The sequence below is a fragment of the Leuciscus leuciscus genome, assembly GCF_965113295.1.
Source record: "Leuciscus leuciscus genome assembly, chromosome: 23".
Lineage (NCBI taxonomy): Eukaryota > Metazoa > Chordata > Actinopteri > Cypriniformes > Leuciscidae > Leuciscus > Leuciscus leuciscus.
The window spans coordinates 15324173-15347134 of record NC_138747.1 but is presented as its reverse complement, the minus strand read 5'-3'; the positions used below and the strand labels follow the sequence as shown (position 1 = coordinate 15347134).

Genomic DNA, 22962 nt, shown 5'->3' with positions numbered 1-22962 from the left:
CTTTTAAAGAAAGAATATTCTTCAAAAATGCACTTGGGTTGACAGCAGGCTTTGCTCTGTTAAAATTGCAGTCGGACAGAAACATAATCAAGAAAACAGAAGGGACTTTCTAAGAAAGGATTTTGTAATAAAGTTTTCCCAATGTGACCATGTGCTCTGATTGTGTGTTTTTATGATATTTAGGCCCAGAAATGGGGGAAAGTATTGTGTTGGACGAAGGATGAAATTCCGTTCCTGTAACTCTGAGCCATGCTCCAAGCAAAAGAAAGACTTCAGGGAGGAACAGTGTGCCAACTTTGATGGGTTACACTTCAACATCAATGGTCTACCTCCAAATGTCCGCTGGGTGCCAAAGTATAGCGGAAGTAAGGCATTCAGTCCAATGATTGCAACTGGGCTGTTTAAAAAACTAATTAAAGGGACAGTTTTCATAAAAATGTCAACAAAAATTTATTTCTCACTGTCATGTCATTACAAACCTGCAAAACGTTCTTCTGTGGAACACAAAATTATGCCTTGAAGAATATACACGCAGGTCTTTTTCAAACAATGACAGATTATAGTGATAATGTCTGTTAAGCTTCCAGAAAAGACAAAAACAAAACACCAAACGCAGACTACAAAATACTTTTTATCACCAGTAAACTTATGCAAAATCTGATGCGTGAACAAATTGTTCAGTCTGGTTTTAGAAACAGATCAATTGAAAGAAACCTCTCAAAAGAATGATTTGTTCAATGATCCGGTTTATAAATTAAACACACTGATTCAATAATCCGATAACAGCAGTTAACAGAGTTAACCATTCACTGGAGAAGAAGACTTTCAGTGAATAATACTGTATTCTCTGTTCACAAGTCGTTTTGAGCTACATTTATGGCACTTTTTGTCATTTGGGAGCTTAACAGACTTCTTGTAAGAGTCGCGTTAAGATTATTCAAATTTTTTTCCTTTTGTGTTCTACTGTAACAATAACCGTATACAGACTTAACATTTTTGGGTGAACTCACTTGGGGGAATATTAATCCCTTTAATAGATTAATATGTTTCCAGTTTTATTAATTAAAACAAAAACTCTTAAACAATTGTTTTTGTTCATTAAAATAATTAAAATCATACAACTTTTTTTTAAAACCCCAAAATTTCAATTAAAATAAATAAATAAATAATAATAATAATAAAAATGACAAACCGACAAAATTGCTAAAACTAACATATAAAAATACAAAAAGTTAATTAAAAACATGTATAAATACTATAATAGTATATAAATAATATTAAAATAACACTGCACATTTCTCACTTGCTGTTTTCCAGTAGTCTCTGCTCATTTGGCCTCAGGATTTGTTGAGGGTGTCCCTATAGAATACGTTTCTTAATTTTATTTTAGTTTAAACATAGTGTGAAACCAGTACATAATTGCCTTCGGTATGTATAACCCATATTAAACAAGTCCCTAGAATTCCCTCATGATTTGAGACACGATGATGATTTGAAAGGTTCCATATATACGTTCAAAATCAAATTACCAAACACAATTAAATTTCAATTAACTTGATAATTGCGTTGTACAAAGCTGTGATGAGAAACATATTATCAATGTCCTAAATACAGTAGGGTTGAGGTCAGACTGTATTAACTCTCTCTCTCTCTCTCTGATGTCTCTGTGTGCTGTAGTTCTGATGAAGGATCGCTGTAAGCTATTCTGTCGTGTGGCGGGCAGCACAGCTTACTACCAACTCAGGGACAGAGTTATTGATGGCACACAGTGTGGGCCTGACACCAACGACATCTGTGTTCAGGGTCTGTGCAGGGTGGGTGCATTTGTGTGTGTGTATGTGGACTGAAAATGCAACTTAAATCAATAAATATCCTGCATGATCTGAAGGAATATTCCTGTATAATCCTGTTCAAGTGTCTTCTGAACTAATTCCACATCCTGTTTCTACAGCAAGCAGGATGTGACCATGTGTTGAATTCCAAGGCCAGGAGAGATAAGTGCGGGGTGTGTGGTGGGGACAACTCATCTTGCAAGACTGTTGCAGGAACATTCAACATAGTGCATTATGGTAGGTGACACAGGCTGTCAGTTTAGTACAGTTCTGTTTATGTCAGTCAAAGTAACCCAGAGTAGCTTAGTTCAAAATCTTTTTGATTCACTTCAGTTCCATGCAGTTCATCCCAATTTCAGACTAAAAGAACAATAATATTTTAGGAAGAATATTTGATTGATTTCTGATTTTTTTACAGGTTACAATGTTGTGGTGCGAATTCCCAGTGGTGCTACAAACATAGATGTGAGACAACACAGCTACTCAGGGAAACCAGAGGACGATAACTACCTCGGTGAGACATTAAATAAAATAGCATTTCACTTTTTTTCATTTCTGCTATGTTGTAGCCCTGCACATGACATCCAGAAAATATATATAGGCCTATATCGTGACCACAAATTAAGAATTCATTCTCTCATTTTAGTAAATCGTGGCCATGATTTACTAATTTGTTCCCTCTTTTTAAGTAAATCGGACGTTCAATATAATTATTCATTACCTCGATATAAATCAAGGGAACAAATTATTATATTGTGCACATGATTTAGTAAAACACACAATTTACTTAATAGTGCAGAAAGTGATTTCTGAGAATCGCTGTTGAACACTGTTGATATTTGAAATCAACTCAAACATACCCCTTCTTGTATTGCTCCGCCCCCAAAATGCACGAACACGCAATGCAAGAGTGGATGTATCTTTTTCATTGTAGAAGCGAAGCAAAATAAAGCTCTGCGAAAAATAAAGTGAAAATGACAAATAAATGACAAGGAAGAGTATATACAAGCAAGTGTTTGTTGTTAGTCACCAGCAGTACACACTCAAAACCATTGTTACTCATGTATGGAACAGAAACATCCGCAACATCCATGTCTGTTTTCAGGCCTGGCTGCTTAGGTCTCTCCAGCGCTGGAAAGCGTTTCTAATATTAACGCAGGTCCTAAAACACTTGCCTGATCATATCCCTTCTTTTTCCAGTGATATTCCTCTGACTTTTTCTATTTTGTAACACTATCAGCCCCTCTCACTCTCGCTCTCTCCTCCCCCATCATTAGTGGACACGCCCCCTTTTGCTGATTGGCTACAAGTGTGTTGTGGTGTTCGGTCTGATCCACTTTCAACAGCGTTTTTCAGAAATCGCTTACTGCACTTTCAAAACACATTTTCCCCCGGATGTCATGTGCGGGCCTCCGTAGTAGTTCAGTGGTAGTTAAGAGGATTTAAATAAAACTTGAATATGTTATAGTAAAAATTGGAGAAGCACTGACCAGCAAAATTCTGGTCAATACAGATGCTGAAAATTATTTTCATATTATCTACGAAATTAAAACTACTATTTGTCAAATGATTTTTTTTCACAACATTATAATGCACCGCACGAAAAATGGATATTCATTATGAGATTTGCTAAAGATTCCATTTTAAAGTGTTTCTAAATGATTCGTTTAATTAGTTAAAGATTAAATGATCGTTAGATGACAGCAAAGGTCATCTAAATGGAAAAATAACAGAAATTAGCATACAATTAAATATCCAACTTTGGCCGATACAGTAAAATATCTCTAAAATCACACACAACCCCCCCTTCCCAACACACACACACCACCAATGAATTCAGGACATGCATAATATTATACTATATTATATAACATTGTATTCATATTTAAGCCTCGTAAGTCAGGTTCATTCGAAAGTATTTGTGCGGCAAAAATGAAATGAATGTAGAGTGTGGCGAAATAAGAGGGGCAAAATCCAAATCCAAGTTGTCACAGGAGATGCATTTGAAACGCATTTTAATACCAGATGGATACCGTTTTGTTTTTTTTGGCTCGCTCAATTTCCGGGATATTGTATATAATTTGCAGGCATCAGGGAGTCGCTATCAATATGTGGGAGACTCCCGGATCTTCCGGGAGAAGTGGGATGTCTGTGACATTGTCAAATTGATTTGCATATTCTTAAACAATCCTAATTTAAAATGTATCTAGTGTCATTGCTAAAGTAGGCTAATGTGCTATACCCTGGCTATACTGTAGGTGAATTGATGTAAAAATGTATTGCAAGCTTTACAAAGGGCTTTTGCAAGAGCTCCTGAACTTTACAATGCTCCTGAACTTTACAAACCTATGGAAATATGCGCTGTTTTTAAAAGATTAGTGCATGTGTGTGTGCGTGTTTATTGATATCTTTGCATGTTTCTGTTGATTTGGCGTGTGTGCATAAACGTGTGTGTTTATGTATGTTTATCTACAGTGTATGTGTGGTTTAGGCCAAGACAGGAATGTAGATGTTTTGGAAAGGGTTTGTTTGAATGTGTGTAGGTGGTGGGGAGAGGGAACAGGGGTTGGACGCTGTAATGTGTGAAGTAGTGAGGAAAGTAACTCAGGAAATTAGCTACATAATCACATTAGTGTGCATTTTTGAAGCATACTGACTTCAGTAGAGCAAGACGTGGCCTCTTCACGGAATACTGGATTTCTTTACCCCGATTAGCCTAATCTGCCCTGACTGTTGCTAAATCTGACTGTAAATGAAAACGTTTTATTTCTTAGGTCATGCAGGTCTTGTAGTGAGACAAATTTGTGATTAAAACAAATGGACACTACTTTAGTTGTTTATCCTATGGCATGCCTGAATATTTGCTTTGACATTTTGAGCTTTAACATAAAGAAAATAAAGCATGCATGCATGTTGTTTCATTTTTGTTTTGCAGCCTTGTCCAACAGCCGTGGAGAATATTTACTCAATGGAGATTTTGTGGTCAGTATGTTTAAAAGGGAAGTCAAAGTAGGGAATGCTGTTATTGAATACAGTGGCTCTGACCATGTCGTTGAGAGAATCAACTGCACTGACCGCATAGAAGAGGAGATTATTATCCAGGTAATATGGCTTTACTGAATTTAATTTGAACTTATATGTTGTTTAACATTGTGAAATCTCAGAACTTCACATTTGAACAGTTCAGAAGCATGTCAGTAACTCTTTTGTAGCATGATATTTTTGGTCTAATTGTGATCTTTTTACCAACTAGGTGCTATCCGTAGGAAACCTCTACAACCCTGATGTCAGGTATTCCTACAACATTCCCATAGAGGACAAACCTCAGCATTTTTTCTGGGATGCATACGGCCCGTTACAGGATTGCAGTCTTTTGTGCCAAGGTAGGTGTGAGAGAAGCAACAAATATTTTTTGCCAGAAATGTCAGTTTAGAATTTGGCATATGATGCCGTCGGGTCATCCAGTTCAGTATTTCTTGGAAATTTGGAAAATGGAATGGGGAACTTTCTTTCTTCTTTCTAGATCACAAACATATGTTGGAACTTGTGTATGTCTTGTGCTGTATGTTTTGTGCATTAGGAGAGCGCAAGAGGAAGATCTTGTGCAATCGTGAGTCGGATCGAGTGGTGGTGTCTGATCAGCGGTGCCATGGCTCTCCTAAACCAGCTGTGATCACTGAGCCATGTAACACAGACTGTGAACTCAGGTACATGTCCAATTCACTAGTTCCAAAAACATTTAGCGTTTTATTTAACAAAAACAAATACTACCGTTCAAAAGTTTGGGGTCAGTAAGGTTTGTTTCGTTTTTTTTTATTCAGCAAGGATGCATTAAATTGATCAAAATAGAAAGAAAAGACACTTATATATTGCAAAAGAGTTTTATTTTAAATAAAGGCTGTTCTTTTGAACTTAATATTCATCAAAGAATCCTGAAAGCACAGCTATTTTCAACATTAATAATAATAAGAAATGTTTTTTAAAGTCCCCATGAAATCAAAATGAAGTTTTTGGCTTTTAGTACAAATATGTTAGCCTAAAGCTAGGTTTATACTCGACGCGTCCGCACAAGCGCGAAGGTGCGCGCGGCAAAAATGACGTCATTGCGGTGTGGGCGGTCGTGCGCGTTGGGTGTGCAAGACCCCATTTCGCTTGGCGGTGTGCATAGCTTTTTTTGTAACAGCGCGCGCGGCTCCGCATCAGAAGATGAACGACTTGGAGCCGAATCTGGCCGAGCTCGAACTTCTCACCACACCTGAACCCAGTTTGCAGGTCTAAATTAGTTGCTTACATTAAAAGAATTAGCATACAATAGCATACAAAATATTTTTAATAAACATAAAGGTCCATGTTTGATAAAAAATTTCACGAAACTTAATGAAATGTTTAGTGAAATTAGAAAATATGTAAGAGATCGTTAATTTAGTTATATTGTATACACATTCTCATATCCATATATTTTGTTTTATTGTCACGAGTAATAATCTCAGGGTTTACTGGGTTTTACACGATTCTTTTTGTAGTGTGGTATTGGTGGTGGAGTACTAAAATAAACATTGTCACGTGTGTATAGCTTTTTCCTCTAACCGCTGATTCCTGATGGTTTAGAGGACAATTACTCGAGTCACCCCCTATCGTTTCAAAGAATAGTACAACGGCGAGCGCGTCAAGTATAAACGCCTTGTCCGTTTAGGGAGGTGCGCTCGCAGTCTGCGGAGACTCGCGCTGCGGAGCCAGGCGAAAGTATAAACAAGGCTTTACTGTTGTCTATAAGCTAGTGTGCTCCAAAACAATTACAAAATTCGCATTTAGAAGATATAAGCATTCAAAACTTACAATTAACAGTCTCTCACTTCCGCCAAAATGGATCAACAATTTTGATGACCTCACTCTGCACCTTTTCTATCCAATCAAATGCTCTCTAGCATCCCGCATCCCTAGATTATAAATAGATACTGAAGCTGCGGCTGGAATCGGTCACTTGTTCACACATTTACTATTTTCTACATGGTGAATGGCACATAGTGCACTATATAGGGGATAGGGAATGATTCAGACAGTTTAAAAATGCTTTCCATTGGGGCAAATTAAGTCTGGTTTCACGATAGTATCACATGACTCGCTGCCGCAGTCTGATCATGATAGCACAGAGAGGATCATTGGCGCGAGACGGCGCAGACCACAAAACGTATCGGACCCATTTGAATTCTTCACAGAATGCTATATTTTAAAGCGATATGGAGGAGATTTAAAGATTAGGAGGAAACTGCGGCTTTACCAAGCTGTGATATAAACAAAATGTTACTGGCTTAAAAAAAAAAAAAAAAAGGTAAGAGCTATTCGACATGTCCCACGCTGTCTTCCTGTTTCAGTGGAAATTACATCAACATATTTATTTAAAGGCACTTCAGTGGGCATGTCAGGAATTTCAGAAGGACCATGTGACTCTGAAGACTGGAGTAATGGCTGCTGTAAATTCAAAATATACTAAAAAACGAAACATTTATTTTAAATTTTAATAATATTTCACAATATTATTGTTTTTACTGTATTTTTGTTCAAATAAATAACTGACTTCTTTCAAAAACCCACTCCAAACTTCTGAACAGTAGAGTATTTTTTGTAATGAAACCAGAAATTGAACTAAATTAGGTTTATCCTGGTGGCATTTTGTTAATTTACAGGTGGCACGTTGCTCGGAAAAGTGAGTGCACAGCCACATGCGGTCTGGGCTTCCGAACTTTGGAGATTTACTGCACCAAACAGAGCAGGTTGGATGGAAAGACCCAGAAGGTCGACGATCGGTATTGCAGCAGTCAGCGCAAGCCTGATGACAAGGAAGTGTGCCATGGAGACTGCAACCCTGGTGGATGGGAGTACTCCTCCTGGTCTGAGGTGCGAGAAATGCCTCTGGTCTCAAATCAGCCTTTGCTAAATTGTATTGATGTACAATATGGACTGTATTTATGTGATGTATAACTTACGATGAGGATTTTTTCTTGGTTATTTAGTGCTCCAGGACTTGTGGAGGAGGAACGCGTCGTAGGCGTGCAATGTGTGGAAAGTCAGCAGAGGCTGATGACGAAAGCAAGTGCAACCCACAAGAAAAGCTCACAGTCCAACCCTGTAATGAGTTCCAGTGTCCTCAATGGAAAACTGGAGACTGGTCAGAGGTAAACACCTACATAGGTAGCATCAAATGTAATCTGGATTTATGCAGACTATGTATAATTATGACTTATACCACTGCTAATATGCTCCTTTTGGATTCATTTGTAGTGTCTGGTGACATGTGGCAAGGGCTATAAGCACCGCCAGACCTGGTGTCAGTTTGGAGAGGAGCGTTTGGATGACCGTTTCTGTGACTCATCCAAACCAGAGTCGGTACAGGCCTGCCAACAGCAAGAATGTGCCTCCTGGCAGGTTGGACCATGGGGACAGGTGAGAACAACCATTTATTTTATTGCTGCGAATAAAACATTGTTTTGGTGCACGTCATGTTTAGGTATGACATGTATTACAATGAGTATATTTGATGCTTATGCCAGTGAAATGGAAATTCAAGCACATTGTGATGAGTGCAATGTAATTTCCAGGGGTGCAGTCATTGCTGCTGGATATTGAAAACAGATTATCACAGCTGCGGTGTGGGCGGAAATCGGCCACAAAAACGGGATGAGGTTAGGGACTAGAAAAAGAACAATATTTGGTATTTTTGCGCTGATGGTGAGCACATCCAAAACAAAGATAAGTATGCTATTATAAGGTGTACATGGAGCCTTGAAAATAATTCAAATATCTGTAATTTACTTTTCAAAATGTAAGACCCTAACAAGTCTTAAATGTTGTCCGCAGAGGTCTTATGTTTTTGGATTGAAAGATAGGATATAGCCTACTTCTATTTAAGCAGTAATAGACCAAAAATGTTGTCATTATAATATATATACAGTAGGTTAGGTTTTTACAGTAGGTTTTTCTGTGGTGTGTCAGTAGGAAATATCAGTTTACATTTCCAAACATTCCTTTTTCTATTAATTAAAATAATCCAGTGAGATTTTTGCATGCACAAGGAGTCTGACAACAACCAGCATGCTCCACATGGAGATCTGGCAACGTCTCCAAGACGCTTGAAGAAACCGACCTGCAAAGCTATCTGAAAAACTATGTGCAAGTGTACCTGGACAAAAGCTGTTTTAAACGCAAAGGGTGGTCGCACCAAATATTGATTTGATTTAGTTAATAGAAGTTGATTAAAAAAAAACTATTTATGACATTATTTTTGAAAGCATCTTCACTTTACAGACAGTGCCTAAAACTTTTCACAGTACTGTAGCTTTGCAGGTAGGTTTCTTCAAGCGTCTTGATGACATTGACACCGTTTTTCTGGATTAAGTCTGTCTCCGTTTTTTCAGTTTCTTCATGTAATCCAAGACAGACTCGATGATGGTGAGATCCGATCATACCGGCTCTTGTCCCTTGTGCATACAAAAATCTCACTGGATTATTACAATTAATAGCAAAAGAAATGTTTGGAAATGTAAACTGATATTTCCTCCTGACATAGAGATATAAATAACTGGCTTAAAACAATTTTCCCGGTGAAAATACTAACGTGCCTAAAACTTTTCGTTCTCCTAAACATGCAGCCTTTTGAATATCATCCAGTCATGGATAGTGTGTTTTCTACCCAATTGAGCAGTTTATGCTTATCTTTAGAAAAGCACATAGTTTCTTCAGGGGAATCACAGCATTTGCAGTGTTTCTGTGGGCAAACTATCTTTAAGTCCTAAAGTATGATAGAGATTAGACATCACTCTTGCATAGATTAAGCAACCATGATAAATGCATGTTTGAGGTGCTTTACTGAAGCATATGCGTTCTAGCTGCAAATTCTGCCACACAAGCTTGACCTTGTTGCACTCAAGTCAGCGATGAGGAAAAGAGATAAAGAAAAGGAGAAAGGTGGACAAATTACTGGCCCGCGTCCCAGGTTGCCCATGCGGGTGCTTATCACATCAGTGCTGGACTGATGCCAGCGAGCCATAGTGGACAGTCTTAAATCTGGACTTATTCAACAGAATAAAGCATAGGCATTATTATGTAACATTAAATTAGATACTGTCACTAACTGACCTCCCTCTTTTTTTTTTGCATGTAGTGTACTACCACATGCGGCCCGGGTTATCAGATGAGAGCTGTAAAGTGTGTGGTTGGCTCATACGGCTCTGTCATGGATGACACAGAATGTAATGCAGCAACACGTCCAACAGACACTCAGGTAGGAGTATTGATCTCTAACATTCACTTTGACTCTCACTCATTTCTCTCTATCTCAGTGCTGATTGCACATTAAGAACTGTGTTAGATTTTTATATGACTTTTGGAAACCATAAAGGAGTCAGTCAGTCTATTATAACAACTTTTCCTGTTTCAAATTGCGGTATTCTTGGTGAAATGATTTGTTACACTGATATTTTAAATGATTCATTTGCATTGTTATATATTTAGTTTTTACGTAATTTTTTTTTAGGTATTGTATGAAATAATACACAGTATTTTAAAAAGAGGTGTTGCTTGGGTATACAAGTATTATGATAAATATCTAAGTAGTTCTATGCCATCCTGGAATGAGAAACTGGAAAAGAGTTAAGAAAGTGGGTGCAGGTACAGGCTGAAAGGCAGGAAGGAAGTTTCCCACCCAGCATATTTATCACCTGCACTCAATAAGGCCTTGTCTGAAGGAAAAGCATAGGTTTACACACACACACACACACACACACACACACACACACACACACACACACACACACACACACACACACACACACACACACACACACACACACACACACACACATTGCATCAGGTCAGTGATAGGAATTCAAACTTAACTGGGTTCCCACGGTCTTGGAATATCTGGAAATATCAGGGAATAAAAAATTTGCTTGTTAGTCATGGTAATTAATACAGTCTTAAAAGTCATATTTTAAGAGCATAATTATTTTATTTTCAAAAGAATAATTTTAGTGATTTCCTTTTTGTGAGTGTTTTGAATCAGTTCATTTTGATGAATAGGTTCCCAAATCTATCTGAATGATTCATTAATGAATCTGAATTAGATTTAATTTTATCTTTAATCAATAATCATACATGATAAAGTAATTAAAAGTAATAAAAAAAAATAATGTATGTGTGTGTGAGCCTTTAATTTTTGCATTTGCATGTGTAGGTTTTTCATAATAAGCTGCCGTGGTTATAACGTCCATGTCTATATAGTTCCAGTGCAGATTTATATTTCATGCTCATTTAAGTTAAACTGCAGTCATCTGGATCTCGATTTTATCAACCTTCACAATCTGCAAATACCTGAAAAATTACATTTACCCCTCCCCCTCTTCCAGTGTAATTGTGCTCGAGAGCCGGAGTGGCTGAACGTTGTTTCACAGACTATTTTATTAACTTTCCTGAGGCATTGGTTTTATAGAGCTTCATTTTCACAAGGCTTTTAGGAGATGAAAGAAAGAACCCTTTTTTCCCACCATCAAGCCATCCAGTTTGATAAAAATCTAGGAACATATATATATATATATATATATATATACTATAAGAGACAGAGAAAGTAAAGAATTTAATAAATAAGGGATATTGTACCGTCAGACGGATTATCGCAAAATAAGCCCAGACAGGATGATCAGGACCCGGACGCAAAGCGGAAGGATCTTGCATCACCCTGAAGGAGTTTATTTTGCTGTCATACCAGGATGACTGTACTATCCCACATATTACACAGATACTTACCAAAGAAGTAAATAAATGCACATGAAATTTCGATTTGAGCTCAAATTCAGTTATAAAACATGAGCAGAAAGAACAAGCTGAAAACTGTCAGCTATACTATATAGTCTTTATACAAAACTATTTGATCACAGAATGACATGATTGACCAATCAGAATCAAGTATTCCAGAAAGACATGTAAAATGATTGGCGAAGGCAGAATCAGAGGGGCAATAAGTGTAGGTAGGTAGGAGTGTGAGAGTGTCAGGAACCGAAAGGAGGGATCCGACAGACAGAATGAGAAAGCGGGAGGCCCCCTGGTTTAAAATCCTCTACTTATCGTAAGGCGCAGTGACCCAGGACAGAACAAGTGATTCCAGCCAGTCAAGCATAAATCAAGCACATTGGCCTCACCCCTAGAGTCACGGATCTTCATTACTGATAATTGGTTGTCCTTCTCCACTTCCTCCCTTCCATAGGACTGTGAACTCTCGCAGTGCCCTGTGACTCATCCCGTCGGCCCAGAGACCAAAGTGATGTCACATCCTGGTCATAAAACACAGTGGCGCTTTGGATCATGGACACAGGTAAATCCCTGAAAATGTGATGTATTTGAATTACTAAATAGTTTTTACGCTAGTCTCTGTAGTATGTTTTTGTAAAATGGTTGTTCTTTATAATAGTGCAGCGCCACCTGTGGAAAGGGCACCCGGATGCGTTACGTAAGTTGCCGTGACCAGCAGGGTGGAGTAGCAGAGGACTCAGCCTGCGCTCATCTTACAAAACCTCCTGCTAGTGAGGTGTGCTCTATAGTGGCGTGTGGGCAGTGGAAGGTTCTGGAATGGACTGCGGTAAATAAAATATACCTGTTTTTTTAACCGTTGTAATCTATTAAAGCTTAAAGGAATAGTTCACCCAAAAATGAAAATTATCCTATAATTTACTCACCCTCAAGCCATCCTAGGTGTATATGACTTTCTTCTTTCAGCCAAACACAGTCGGAGTTTTATAAAAAAAATATCCTGGCTCTTCTAAGCTTTATAATGGGAGTGAATGGTAACTTAGATTTTTAAGCCCAAAAAAGCGGATCCATCCATCATAAAAGTAATCTATATGACTCCAGGGGATAATAAAGGCCTTCTGAAGCAAAGCGATGGGTTTTTGTAAGAAAAATATCCATATTTAAAATTTGATATACTATTATCACTGGCTTCCGGCAATGACCGTACTTACATTCACAAGAGAGTCAAGTTCCATCTAGTCTCAGCCTCAGACGTCACGCCCACAAACCGTTGGCTGAACGTCTGATGCATATGGCACACTTTTCTGGAAACACTTCAGGAGTTTCGAAGTCGCGATCTGATTGGTTGCATTCTACAGGATGTCCGGGAGACGTGTGTGTCGCATTCTTTATCGGCCCGCCTGGAAACAAATGCCTTGATGCCAAAACCCCTCGTGGAAGAAGAAAGCCGTTGTGTTTACAACTGCGACAATAGCGCTTGCCAGGATCAATTAAACGCTGGATTTTCAAAAAGTATGTGAAGTTCGCGGTTCCATTGTTGCAATAAACTTGCACAACGTTCATGAATGAATCATTTATTAGATGCACACCGGTCTGTTATTGTAGGGACATCGACATTATATTGCCACTCCCCTAAACATGACGCGGAACAAAACGAACTGTGATTGGTTGGGTTACATGTCAGTCAAACGTCCTCTTGGGCGGTCCTTGGCCAAGAAAAGATCAGATAGAGTCCTGACCTTCTGCCGTCAGTCTGAAGGTCTGGCTACGCGAGACTAAGTTCCATCTGACCCGATGTATGACGTAGTTTTCATTTTTGGGTGAACTATTCCTTTAAGTTTGTCAATTCTGCACCACTAGCATCACCAAACAGAATTTCAAAAATAATGGTTGTTTTAAAATATTTTTTTACTTTTTATTTAATCACTTTAGTTATTTTATTACTCAAATATTTTATTTTTTATTTTAACTTATTTTATTATAATTTTATTTTAACTTATTTATTTTATTTTTAGCCTTACATTCAATTTCATTTAATTTATTTATCATAACTATTTGAGTTGAAAAATGATCAAGTTATCCAGCATAATTTTCAGTGGAAGCAGGAAAACATACAAAGAGTTCACAAATGTACTTATTTGAATTGTGATCTAAAATAGTGCAGAATCTTAAATATACTTAAAAATTACATTCTGTTTCCTCAGACATTTGGACCCCACTGTATTTATTTAGCATATATATGTACAATATTAACATGCCACTGAGTTAGCCAGCATTCTTTCAACACTGCAAGTATTTGTATTTTCATTCACAGCTGTTCTGCAGCCTAACATTATAGACAAATGACCTTGATCATTCTGCTCTCAATCTGGTGTTTAGAGCTCAGTTGTAATTGGAAACTGATGAGAGTTCATTTTGTGTGGATCTTGTGTGCAGATGGGGTTCGGTGTGCATAATGTTCACATTTATACAGGAAAACAAGAATTACTGTAGAGTAGCTGGATTGCTTTAGTCAATGGTCTCCTGCTTTCCATTGGTTTAAAATTGAGACAAACCAGCATTACATAATCCATGTTGCAGTATCTGAAAAAGTACAACAAACTAAACTAAAGGGACTATTATTCTGGTTGCACTTTATTTTACAATATGTGCACTTTCAAAGGATTTACAGTGTACTTACTCATAAAGTCGATCTCATGTGAGTGACAGGTTGTTAGTTATTAAGAGCATATGTATTTAAAAAAAGAATGACAGTGCACAGATTTAAAATAAACTGCAATATTCCATTAAAAAATATATCTGTCTGTATTTACAGTGCTCCGTATCCTGTGGTCAGGGTACAACTACACGCCAAGTAGTGTGTATGAACATCAGCGATCAAGTTGTGGAACTGAGTGAGTGTGACCCAGATGATCAACCAGCAACAGAGCAGGAGTGTGCCATGCCCCAGTGTCCGTCTCGCTCCAGCGACCACGGGGGCTTTTCACCTAACCCCGATTCTCGGAAAAAGAATGTTCCGACCGGACGAACTGACCGTAACAGAGCTGGCAGACCCCAGTCGCATCAATGGAGGACTGGACCTTGGGGGGCGGTAAGTACCTCTAAACATCTTAGAATGATTACATCTCTGCATTCCCTGCTCTGTATGTCTCTGATATTTGATATAATCCGGAGACTATTCCTGTTAGAGACATTTTGCCAACCCAGGAGCTGAATGACATCTAAGGTGTTGTACATGAACCCTCTAAGTCAACCAGACAGCAGCATTTCCTCTGTCTGATAAATGGTGCTGTTTCCTTCATGATATCAGTGCTTTAAATAGTCTGACTCTGTAGAATTCTAAGAAAAGCTAAATATTGTGCATTATTTGGGAAGCTCTTCCTCTGTGTCTTAAAGTAGATATTTGAAGATCTTTTGAACGGGGTTTCCTTTATAGCTATATATAATTGATATCCTTCCGAGTGATAGTAATCATGAGGAATTGAATGATTTTTGTTCTGACTAGTTTTTTAAGGATTTCATTCATGATTTATGATACTTTAAATCTTGCAATCCATTACCAGATATCACAGTAACAGTAAGTTGTAAGACATTTAAACTGATTACTCAAGATGTGACAGATTCCTGAGTCTTTATGACAGATTCATAAAAAATAAAAAAAATGTCTCTGTCTATGTTACATGTACACTATATATACTGTTCAAAAGTTTGGGGTCAGTATGTTTTTATGTTGTTCGAAAGAAATGTAAACTTTTGTTCAGCAAGGACGCTTCCAATTGATCAAAAGTGACAGTAAAGCATGTATAATGTTACAAAGGATTTCAAATAAATGTTCTTGTTATTCATCAAAGAATCAAAAATGCATCACAGTTTCACAACTCCTTTCAACATTGATAATAAGAAGAATCAATCTGCAAAATGAAGATGCATTTATTTGTTAGTCTTTCGCTCTTATTACATTTAATTCAGACTGCAAGTTCAGAACTTAGTTACGTCATTTATTTTGCCAGACCATCAAGTGTATTTTATATGCTGAACCATTTCTAATACAAAATGTCATATGGGTCCATAAATAAATAAATAAATTCCTCTTGATTCTAAGTTGTAATCTTTCTCATCAAAGAAATCTGTGCTGGTCAGTGTTTGTACATTGACGTAGATTTTCCGTCAAAGCTAATGGGATGTGAAATTGGGCCAGTGAGAATGTGCTTGCTAGTGTTTTTGGATTGTTTGGAAGGCGTGTGTGGGCTTTCTCTCATTATGTAGCTTCTGTTTCTCTTTCACACCTCTCAGTGTTCAAGTACCTGTGCCGGAGGATTCCAGAGGCGTGTGGTGGTTTGTCAGGATGAGAACGGCTACCCTGCCAACAGCTGTGATGAAAGCACACAACCCATAGAGCAACGCTCCTGTGAGTCCGGCCCCTGCCCTCAGTGGTTCTATGGCAGCTGGGGTGAGGTGAGAATTGAACTTAATCAAATATATTCACTATTGTTTAAACGTTTGGGCTCTTTTTTGTTTTAGAAAGAAAAGAATACTTTTATTTAGAAAGGACACATTAAAAGTGACAGTAAAGACCATTAGTTACTGAAGAACTGTTCTTAACTTTCTATTCATCAAAGAATCGTGAAGAAAAATGTATCATGGTTTCCACAAAAATATTAAGTGTCAGTTATTTTCACATTTATAATTTTGAGGAATGTATCTTAAGCACCAAATCAGCATATTAGAATGATTTCTGAATGATCATGTGACACTGAAGACATAAGTAATGGTGCTGCTGAAAATTCAGCTTTGCCATCACAGGAATAAATTACATTTCAAAATATATTAAAATATAAAACAGTTATTGTGTATTATATATTATATTTAATCATGCAATCCATTAGCTCTTAGCAGATAATAATACCAAGGCTTTGATCACAATTTCCATTTTAATCATGCATTTACATTTTTAATGACATACAAATGGGTTTTGAATCTGATTTGTAAAATCAATTTCTTGCATTAGGGTTAATTGGATTTCTTTGCTATTCAGACTACAAAAAACAAAAGGTATTTAAATAGAATAGGCCAAACCTGAACAAAGTCTTATAACCATCCCTACTCAGCAAAACAATGTGACAATCTGACATTATGGACATGTGGTCCAACAAGACATCTTTTGAAAATGCTGTCTTAACAAAAATGGTACATGTTAATGAAACAAGACTTTCACTCTTTTTTTTTTTCCTCTCACCCATACTCTGTTTCTACCTCCCTAGTGTTCAAAATCCTGCGGAGGAGGGATAAAGACCCGGTTGGTCGCTTGTCAGCGGCCCAACGGGGAGCGCTTTAACGATCTGAGCTGTGAAATTCTTGACAAACCACCCGACCGAGAACAGTGCAATACTCAGTCCTGCTCTGTTAACCCTCACTGGAGCACAGACCAATGGAGCTCGGTACGCTCATAACTATTTTAACTTTTTCCCTTCATAAGTTATCATTCTCGCAACATGCCGAAGTTTCCTTACACTCAAGACTTGAAGAAAACAAACTGAAACTCAATTGGTTTGATCTTTGAGTAAGCAAATATTTGGTTTTAACATTTGCTGCTTATAGCGAGTTTTGGTTGCACTTATAGACCTACCAAACATGCAGTTAAAATTTGTTTTCGAGTTTTCTTTCCTGACTGAAAAAGTGAGCATCTCTTTGGTCGATGTGTTTATGTTTGAATGCTGTTTCTTTTTTTTCCCCCCATTTAATTTTCTTTTTTCAATGCAGCTGTACTTTTGATAAATACAAATCATTGTAAGGCCTTTTTGTGGCTTGTGTTCAAAACACTATACAGTTGTATATATACTGAAGTATTTAGAAAACATGGGAAGTAACACTTGTATTGCTCCACTGCAGATCTGAAACATCTGGCCATAGGCAGTTTACTTTATTACATTGAAACCCTTGAAATCACTTTCTGTTGCTCTTCATAATTAATTTCTCATGAAAACTGACTTTTTCCAACCATACCTCACATGAACTCAGCTAGCCATTGACCTTTTTTAAATTTATGATGGTGCTTTTTCAGTATAAGGGAGACTTTATGTGAAAATATGTCTATTTTTGTATATTTAAGATAATTTACAGAAGTACAAGTAAATACAAAAAAATTTGTGACGTAATCTGAAATCAAATGTAGCTTTGTTCATTTTATGTATGTTGATTTGTTCTGATATTGTCATATTTTTCTGGGTTATTTACAAAATCAGTATTATTTCAATTTTGTGTATAAAGCAACAAAAAACATGTTCTAGTCTAGTGTGTAAAATTCCTCATTGTATTTCCCTCAGACCCAGGGAAGGCCAGTTTTTTTTTTATTCTGGTTATTGGCCAGTTACTTGTGTCTACCTCATTCTCAATGAAGTGCCCCATATCCATCTTCCGTCCACTTTATAGTTGTGGATATGAATAACAAATGCTATAACATCCATAGCCTCGCATGGATATAGTATATATTTGAAGAAACATACAGTGTTGTGAAAAAGTTTTTCCCCTCACAAGAAATTATACAAATCATTATAAAATGTGCATTCCAAGTGTGCTTTATTATCATGCTTTTTATCTATTAATATTGATGAAATGCTAGTCCAATACCTGTATGTCCTAAAAACAAACATTTTCATGGGGTGTATTTACTTTTTCACAGCACCGTATCAATACAAATTTGTATTTTTCCCAAATACGCCATGGTGCTATAGTGTCTGTGGTGCAATTCCCTTTCATGACATGGTCTGCTAATGCCAGCAGACTGAAATTAAGTGGTTTCAATCAAATGGCAGTATTGAGGTGTGCATGAACATTTCTGTATATTATTGTATGTATTCGTATTTATTTTTGCTGCCATATGTTTGTCCTTATTTGTTTGAACCTGTTATTGATGATGGTCAAATTAAAAAATTGCAAGGTTTTATTTTACAAATGTTATTTTCTATTATTGGTGATGTTTTGAAAAGTAGGCAAAATATTGTAATTGATGAATATTACTAGTTGATTTATGAATTAGTTAACTAGAAAAAATTTGAATGTTGAATGTCTTGTATTATTCTGAAAATGTTTGACATTTTAACTGCCAATTGAGCATATATTTTCAATATTTAATGAATGAAATAAGGTACAAAATCACTGAGCTTAATATCTGTTGTTTCGTGGTGTCAGACCTTTATTCTGTATGACTTTTTTTGTTGTTATCCTGCTGCTTTTATTTCATTTCTCATCTGAACTGTCTGTATTACCTGTTTTAATGATCATTGGATGGGGGTCTTTTTTGGTGCTGACTCACCTCAGTACCTGTAGAGGAAGTCCCCTACCGCAGGCTATTTCCTTTTGGACACCACAGGATATTAGCCAGCCCTGATGGTGGTGATATGGTCACAGTCAATCAAGTGAGCATACATCAAAATAACAATGGCCAAGGGGGTGTGTGGGGGGGTTCAAGGATGGCCTTTGATCTGTGGGAGGGTCTTTACCGGCCTTCCTAGCTCATCTAATCAGAATGGACACACTTCTCAGAAAGAGTTTTATTCTTATGGGAAAAATGAGTGGCAAGAGCGAAGACCCTTACGGAGCACGGGGGCCTCTGAGGCCTGGATATCTCTGTGCAGTTTGAAACCTGGAAATTCTTATGTTGGAATGTAGTGAGGCACGTAGCCAAGTATTTTGCCAGGCCTGGACTGATCATTTTTGGCAACAATTTAAAAGAAAAACAAGGCAATTTTGCATGATCCAAAAAACGAAAAAAAAAAAAAAATGAACAAGAGTCGCACTTATCTGTTTTGATTGCATTCAAATTGGAATTGGGAAATTTCTCTTGAGTATGTTTTGTTGTTTATTTTGGACAAAAATACACGTTAATAATTTATTTTTCTATTGTCAATTTTATGAAATTTGGTTAAACAATCCACTCTGGGAAGTGAGTTCAAGCTTGAGCATTTTAAGATCATGGCTTGTTCTTGAATGAAGGGAATTTTTAAGTAAATGACCCTTGTTTTGTATTATTTTGAGTGTAAAAGTTGGTAATTTGCACTCATTAAATCAGTGGTGCATTCATTTTACAAAGTACATAAACTTTGAACTACAGTATGGCAGCTTAACCATGACCGAAATAAATGCATTGCCATATAAAAACAAATTAAATGATTGATATGGCCCCTAAATATTTACATATATTATTACTGTATGTAAAAGCGTGCCAAATATTTAAAAAGATAAAACACTTAAAATAACAGATAACTGATGAGAAATTAGCACCAAGATTGTGATAGTCGATTACAAGTAAGTTTATTGAGGTTTAATATCATATGCAGCCTGACCAGTTTTTCATGCAACTACATAAAACTAAGTATTCATCTTTGATCACACTTGTAACTTGCGTAGACAGTAGTATATAGAATTTCTAAAAGAAAATGAAACCCTTTTCATGGTTACATATTCTCACACGTAAACACACACACAGACACTGTACAATTCTGAGCAAGTGTATGATTTATTATGAATCAATATCTAAGGCTTTGGATTAATTATTAAAGTGGTACATGGTGTTCTTGCTTTAAAGATAAATGTGCATTTTATATTATTTTATGTGAAGTTTCTTTGATTTCATTATTTTGCTTCAGCTGTCCATGTTATTGAATTTTGTATAATATGTATTCAGTTGAACCAATTGTATATATTTTGGTACTGTAAATATTTATAAAAGCAAATATATATTTGAATGTTAAACTGATCGCTCAAAGACTGTTTTTGTTCTGGTTTCTAAATAAATTCCATCAACTTAAAATGCAACTGTGACACATTGACTTGCTAGACTCTTATGAAAAAGTATCCCCAGGAACACATTATCCAATTGGGGAGTTTCTATTCTCTTAGTTCCTGTATTTCATGCATGCATGCTGGGAATGGACTCGTTCAACTTCAGACTTGTCGCATCATATCCATCCTCTCTCTACGAGGCCCTTTGATTATCCGTTCCTCTCCCATCCTGGATTCAGGGAAGCCTCTCTCTCCTTTCCCTTCAGCTCCCCTCGTGTTTCATTCGCTCAGTGAAGCTGGTGCCAGAAAATATGACACTGTTTCTTTGGCTCAACAAGCAGATGTAGCAACTGCCATTCATTATGATTCAGAGACACTTACCTTCCTCCTTTTATTCTGTAAATAATATTTGAGCCAAAAGGCGAAACAAATGAATAGAAAGTCTCATGTACAAATGAGTACCTGTTTATGCTCCTCCCATTGTCTATCATGTATTATGTTGTTGGCATTTTATACTGTACATGTCCATATACTAATTCTTCACATGAATATGATATGCTGTCAAAATGGTAATAAATTTAAGTCATTACAATAATTAACACAAGATTGGTCTTTTCGTTTGTTTACTTTGACATACCCCTCAATTTGCATGTTTAGACATAATCAGCTTCATAATCACATATAATCACCTCAAATGACACTAATTAAGCTTGTGTTTATCAAGCAGTTGGACTTCACTGCAAATTTTTCCCCTTTTTGCAGTGCTCTGCATCCTGTGGGAGAGGATACAAGTACAATAATGTGACTTGTGTCAGTCACTCGCGCCAGCCAATCGCAGAAGAGAAATGCTTGCACCAGCCCCTCCCAGAAAAGCAGAGGTGGGAGGTGCCCCAATGGAAGACTGGGAGCTGGGAAGAGGTAAAATTGATCCTTCAATATATATTACAGTGTGTGAGGAAAACAGCTTATGTTTTTTGAAGATCTAAAAATGCAGAACGTTTTCTGTCATGGGTAGGTTTAGGGTTAGGGGACATAATATATCGTTTTTAAAGTATAAAAATAATCATGTCTATGGAATGTCCCCATAAAACATGGAAACCCAACGTGTTTGTGTGTACACACACTACCATTTAAAAGTTTGGGGTTAGTAAGATTTAAGTTTTTGATCCAAAAACTTACAGTAAAAAGAGTAATCTTGTGAAATATAATTATAATTTAAAATAACTGTTTTATATTTGATATCATTTAAAATGTAATTTATTCCTGTGATGGCAAAGCTGAATTTTTAGCATCATTACTTCAGTCTTCAGAGTCACATGATCCTTCAGAATACATTCTAATATGCTGATTTGGTGCTGAAGAAACATTTATTATTATTATGAATGTTAAAAACAGTTGTGTTGCTTACTATTTTTTCTCAAACCATAATACATTTTATTTCTTTGATGAATAGAAAGTTCTAAAAAAACAGCATCTATTTGAAATAGAAATAACAATATAAAAGCCTTTACTGTCACTTCTGATCAATTTAATGCATCCTTCCTTCCTTTTCCAAAATAAATCTTACAGACACCATATTCTAGGATTCCGCCAGGGCTTTACAGGAGCAGAGAATGTAGTAGGTTTATGACTTTCACTGGAAGTAATGAGTATATGAACAAACTAGATAACAGCTCTGATTTGTTACTGTATGTAAACAGAAGACAGAAATACAGAATTGATGGACAGAGTTCCATTAACCTACCAGAGTCGCTCTCTGTAGTGTTCATCACCGTGTGGAAATGGACTGAAGCATCGAGAGGTTTCTTGTGTCAGTGACGAGCGCAGGAAGCAGGAGTATAAATGTTCTCATCTCTTTCGCCGTCCTCTACCCAGCCTTGTCGAGTCACTGATTGTGTCTTCCACTACAGGTGGGGTACAGGAGATTGGCAAGAGGTGAAAGTGAGAACTAAATTAGTGCGCAAAAAAATGCATCTCAAACCATTCTTCCTGAGATGACATGTGGAAATTGCAATACAGCACAACAGTGACTGCCCACTTTTTAATATCCACGGTTCCGGAAGTATTTTTTTTTTTTTTCCTTTAAAGGGATAGTTCACTCAAAAATGAATATTCTGTCATAACTGAATAACTCATGTTGATCCAAAACTGTATGACTTTCTTCTTCTGTGAAACATGAAAGAAGATATTTCAACATTCTTCAAAATATCAGAAGAAAGAAAGTCATACAGGTTTAGAAAAACGTGAGGGTGAGTAAATGATGACAATTTTTTTTTTTTTTTGGGTGTACTATCCCTAGTGAAAAAAAACCTACACCAAAATGTATTTAAAATACCTTTATTTCATACTAAGTACTACAAATCCATTAACGTATTTACTGACATATCGCTTGAGATTTACTGATATAAAAATTACAATTAAACTTTTGCACAATGTACATTTCTTAATATTAAGCCTAAAACCGTCAAGTTTTAATATCACTATTAGTAAGGATAGTATCGTCTCTGTATAATATTAGTTTTTAAATGCAAGATATTTAAAGTGTACCCAA

At 36.7% G+C, this 22962-nt stretch overlaps 1 protein-coding gene across 1 annotated transcript in view; it reads left to right on the top strand.

Moving 5' to 3' along the window:
* Positions 1-21329, top strand: part of adamts9 (ADAM metallopeptidase with thrombospondin type 1 motif, 9) — a 34450-nt gene extending 13121 nt beyond the window's left edge. The window contains exons 13-28 of the mRNA XM_082155238.1: positions 184-365; positions 1678-1814; positions 1952-2069; positions 2251-2346; positions 4768-4934; positions 5086-5215; positions 5413-5539; positions 7517-7727; positions 7844-8005; positions 8112-8273; positions 9991-10110; positions 12088-12195; positions 12292-12459; positions 14446-14721; positions 15924-16085; positions 16892-21329. Coding sequence (XP_082011364.1) covers positions 184-365; positions 1678-1814; positions 1952-2069; positions 2251-2346; positions 4768-4934; positions 5086-5215; positions 5413-5539; positions 7517-7727; positions 7844-8005; positions 8112-8273; positions 9991-10110; positions 12088-12195; positions 12292-12459; positions 14446-14721; positions 15924-16085; positions 16892-17080 — 2515 coding nt within the window. The 3' untranslated portion in view covers positions 17081-21329. The remainder of the gene's footprint in view (positions 1-183; positions 366-1677; positions 1815-1951; positions 2070-2250; positions 2347-4767; positions 4935-5085; positions 5216-5412; positions 5540-7516; positions 7728-7843; positions 8006-8111; positions 8274-9990; positions 10111-12087; positions 12196-12291; positions 12460-14445; positions 14722-15923; positions 16086-16891) is intronic.
* Positions 21330-22962: the final 1633 nt, after the last annotated feature.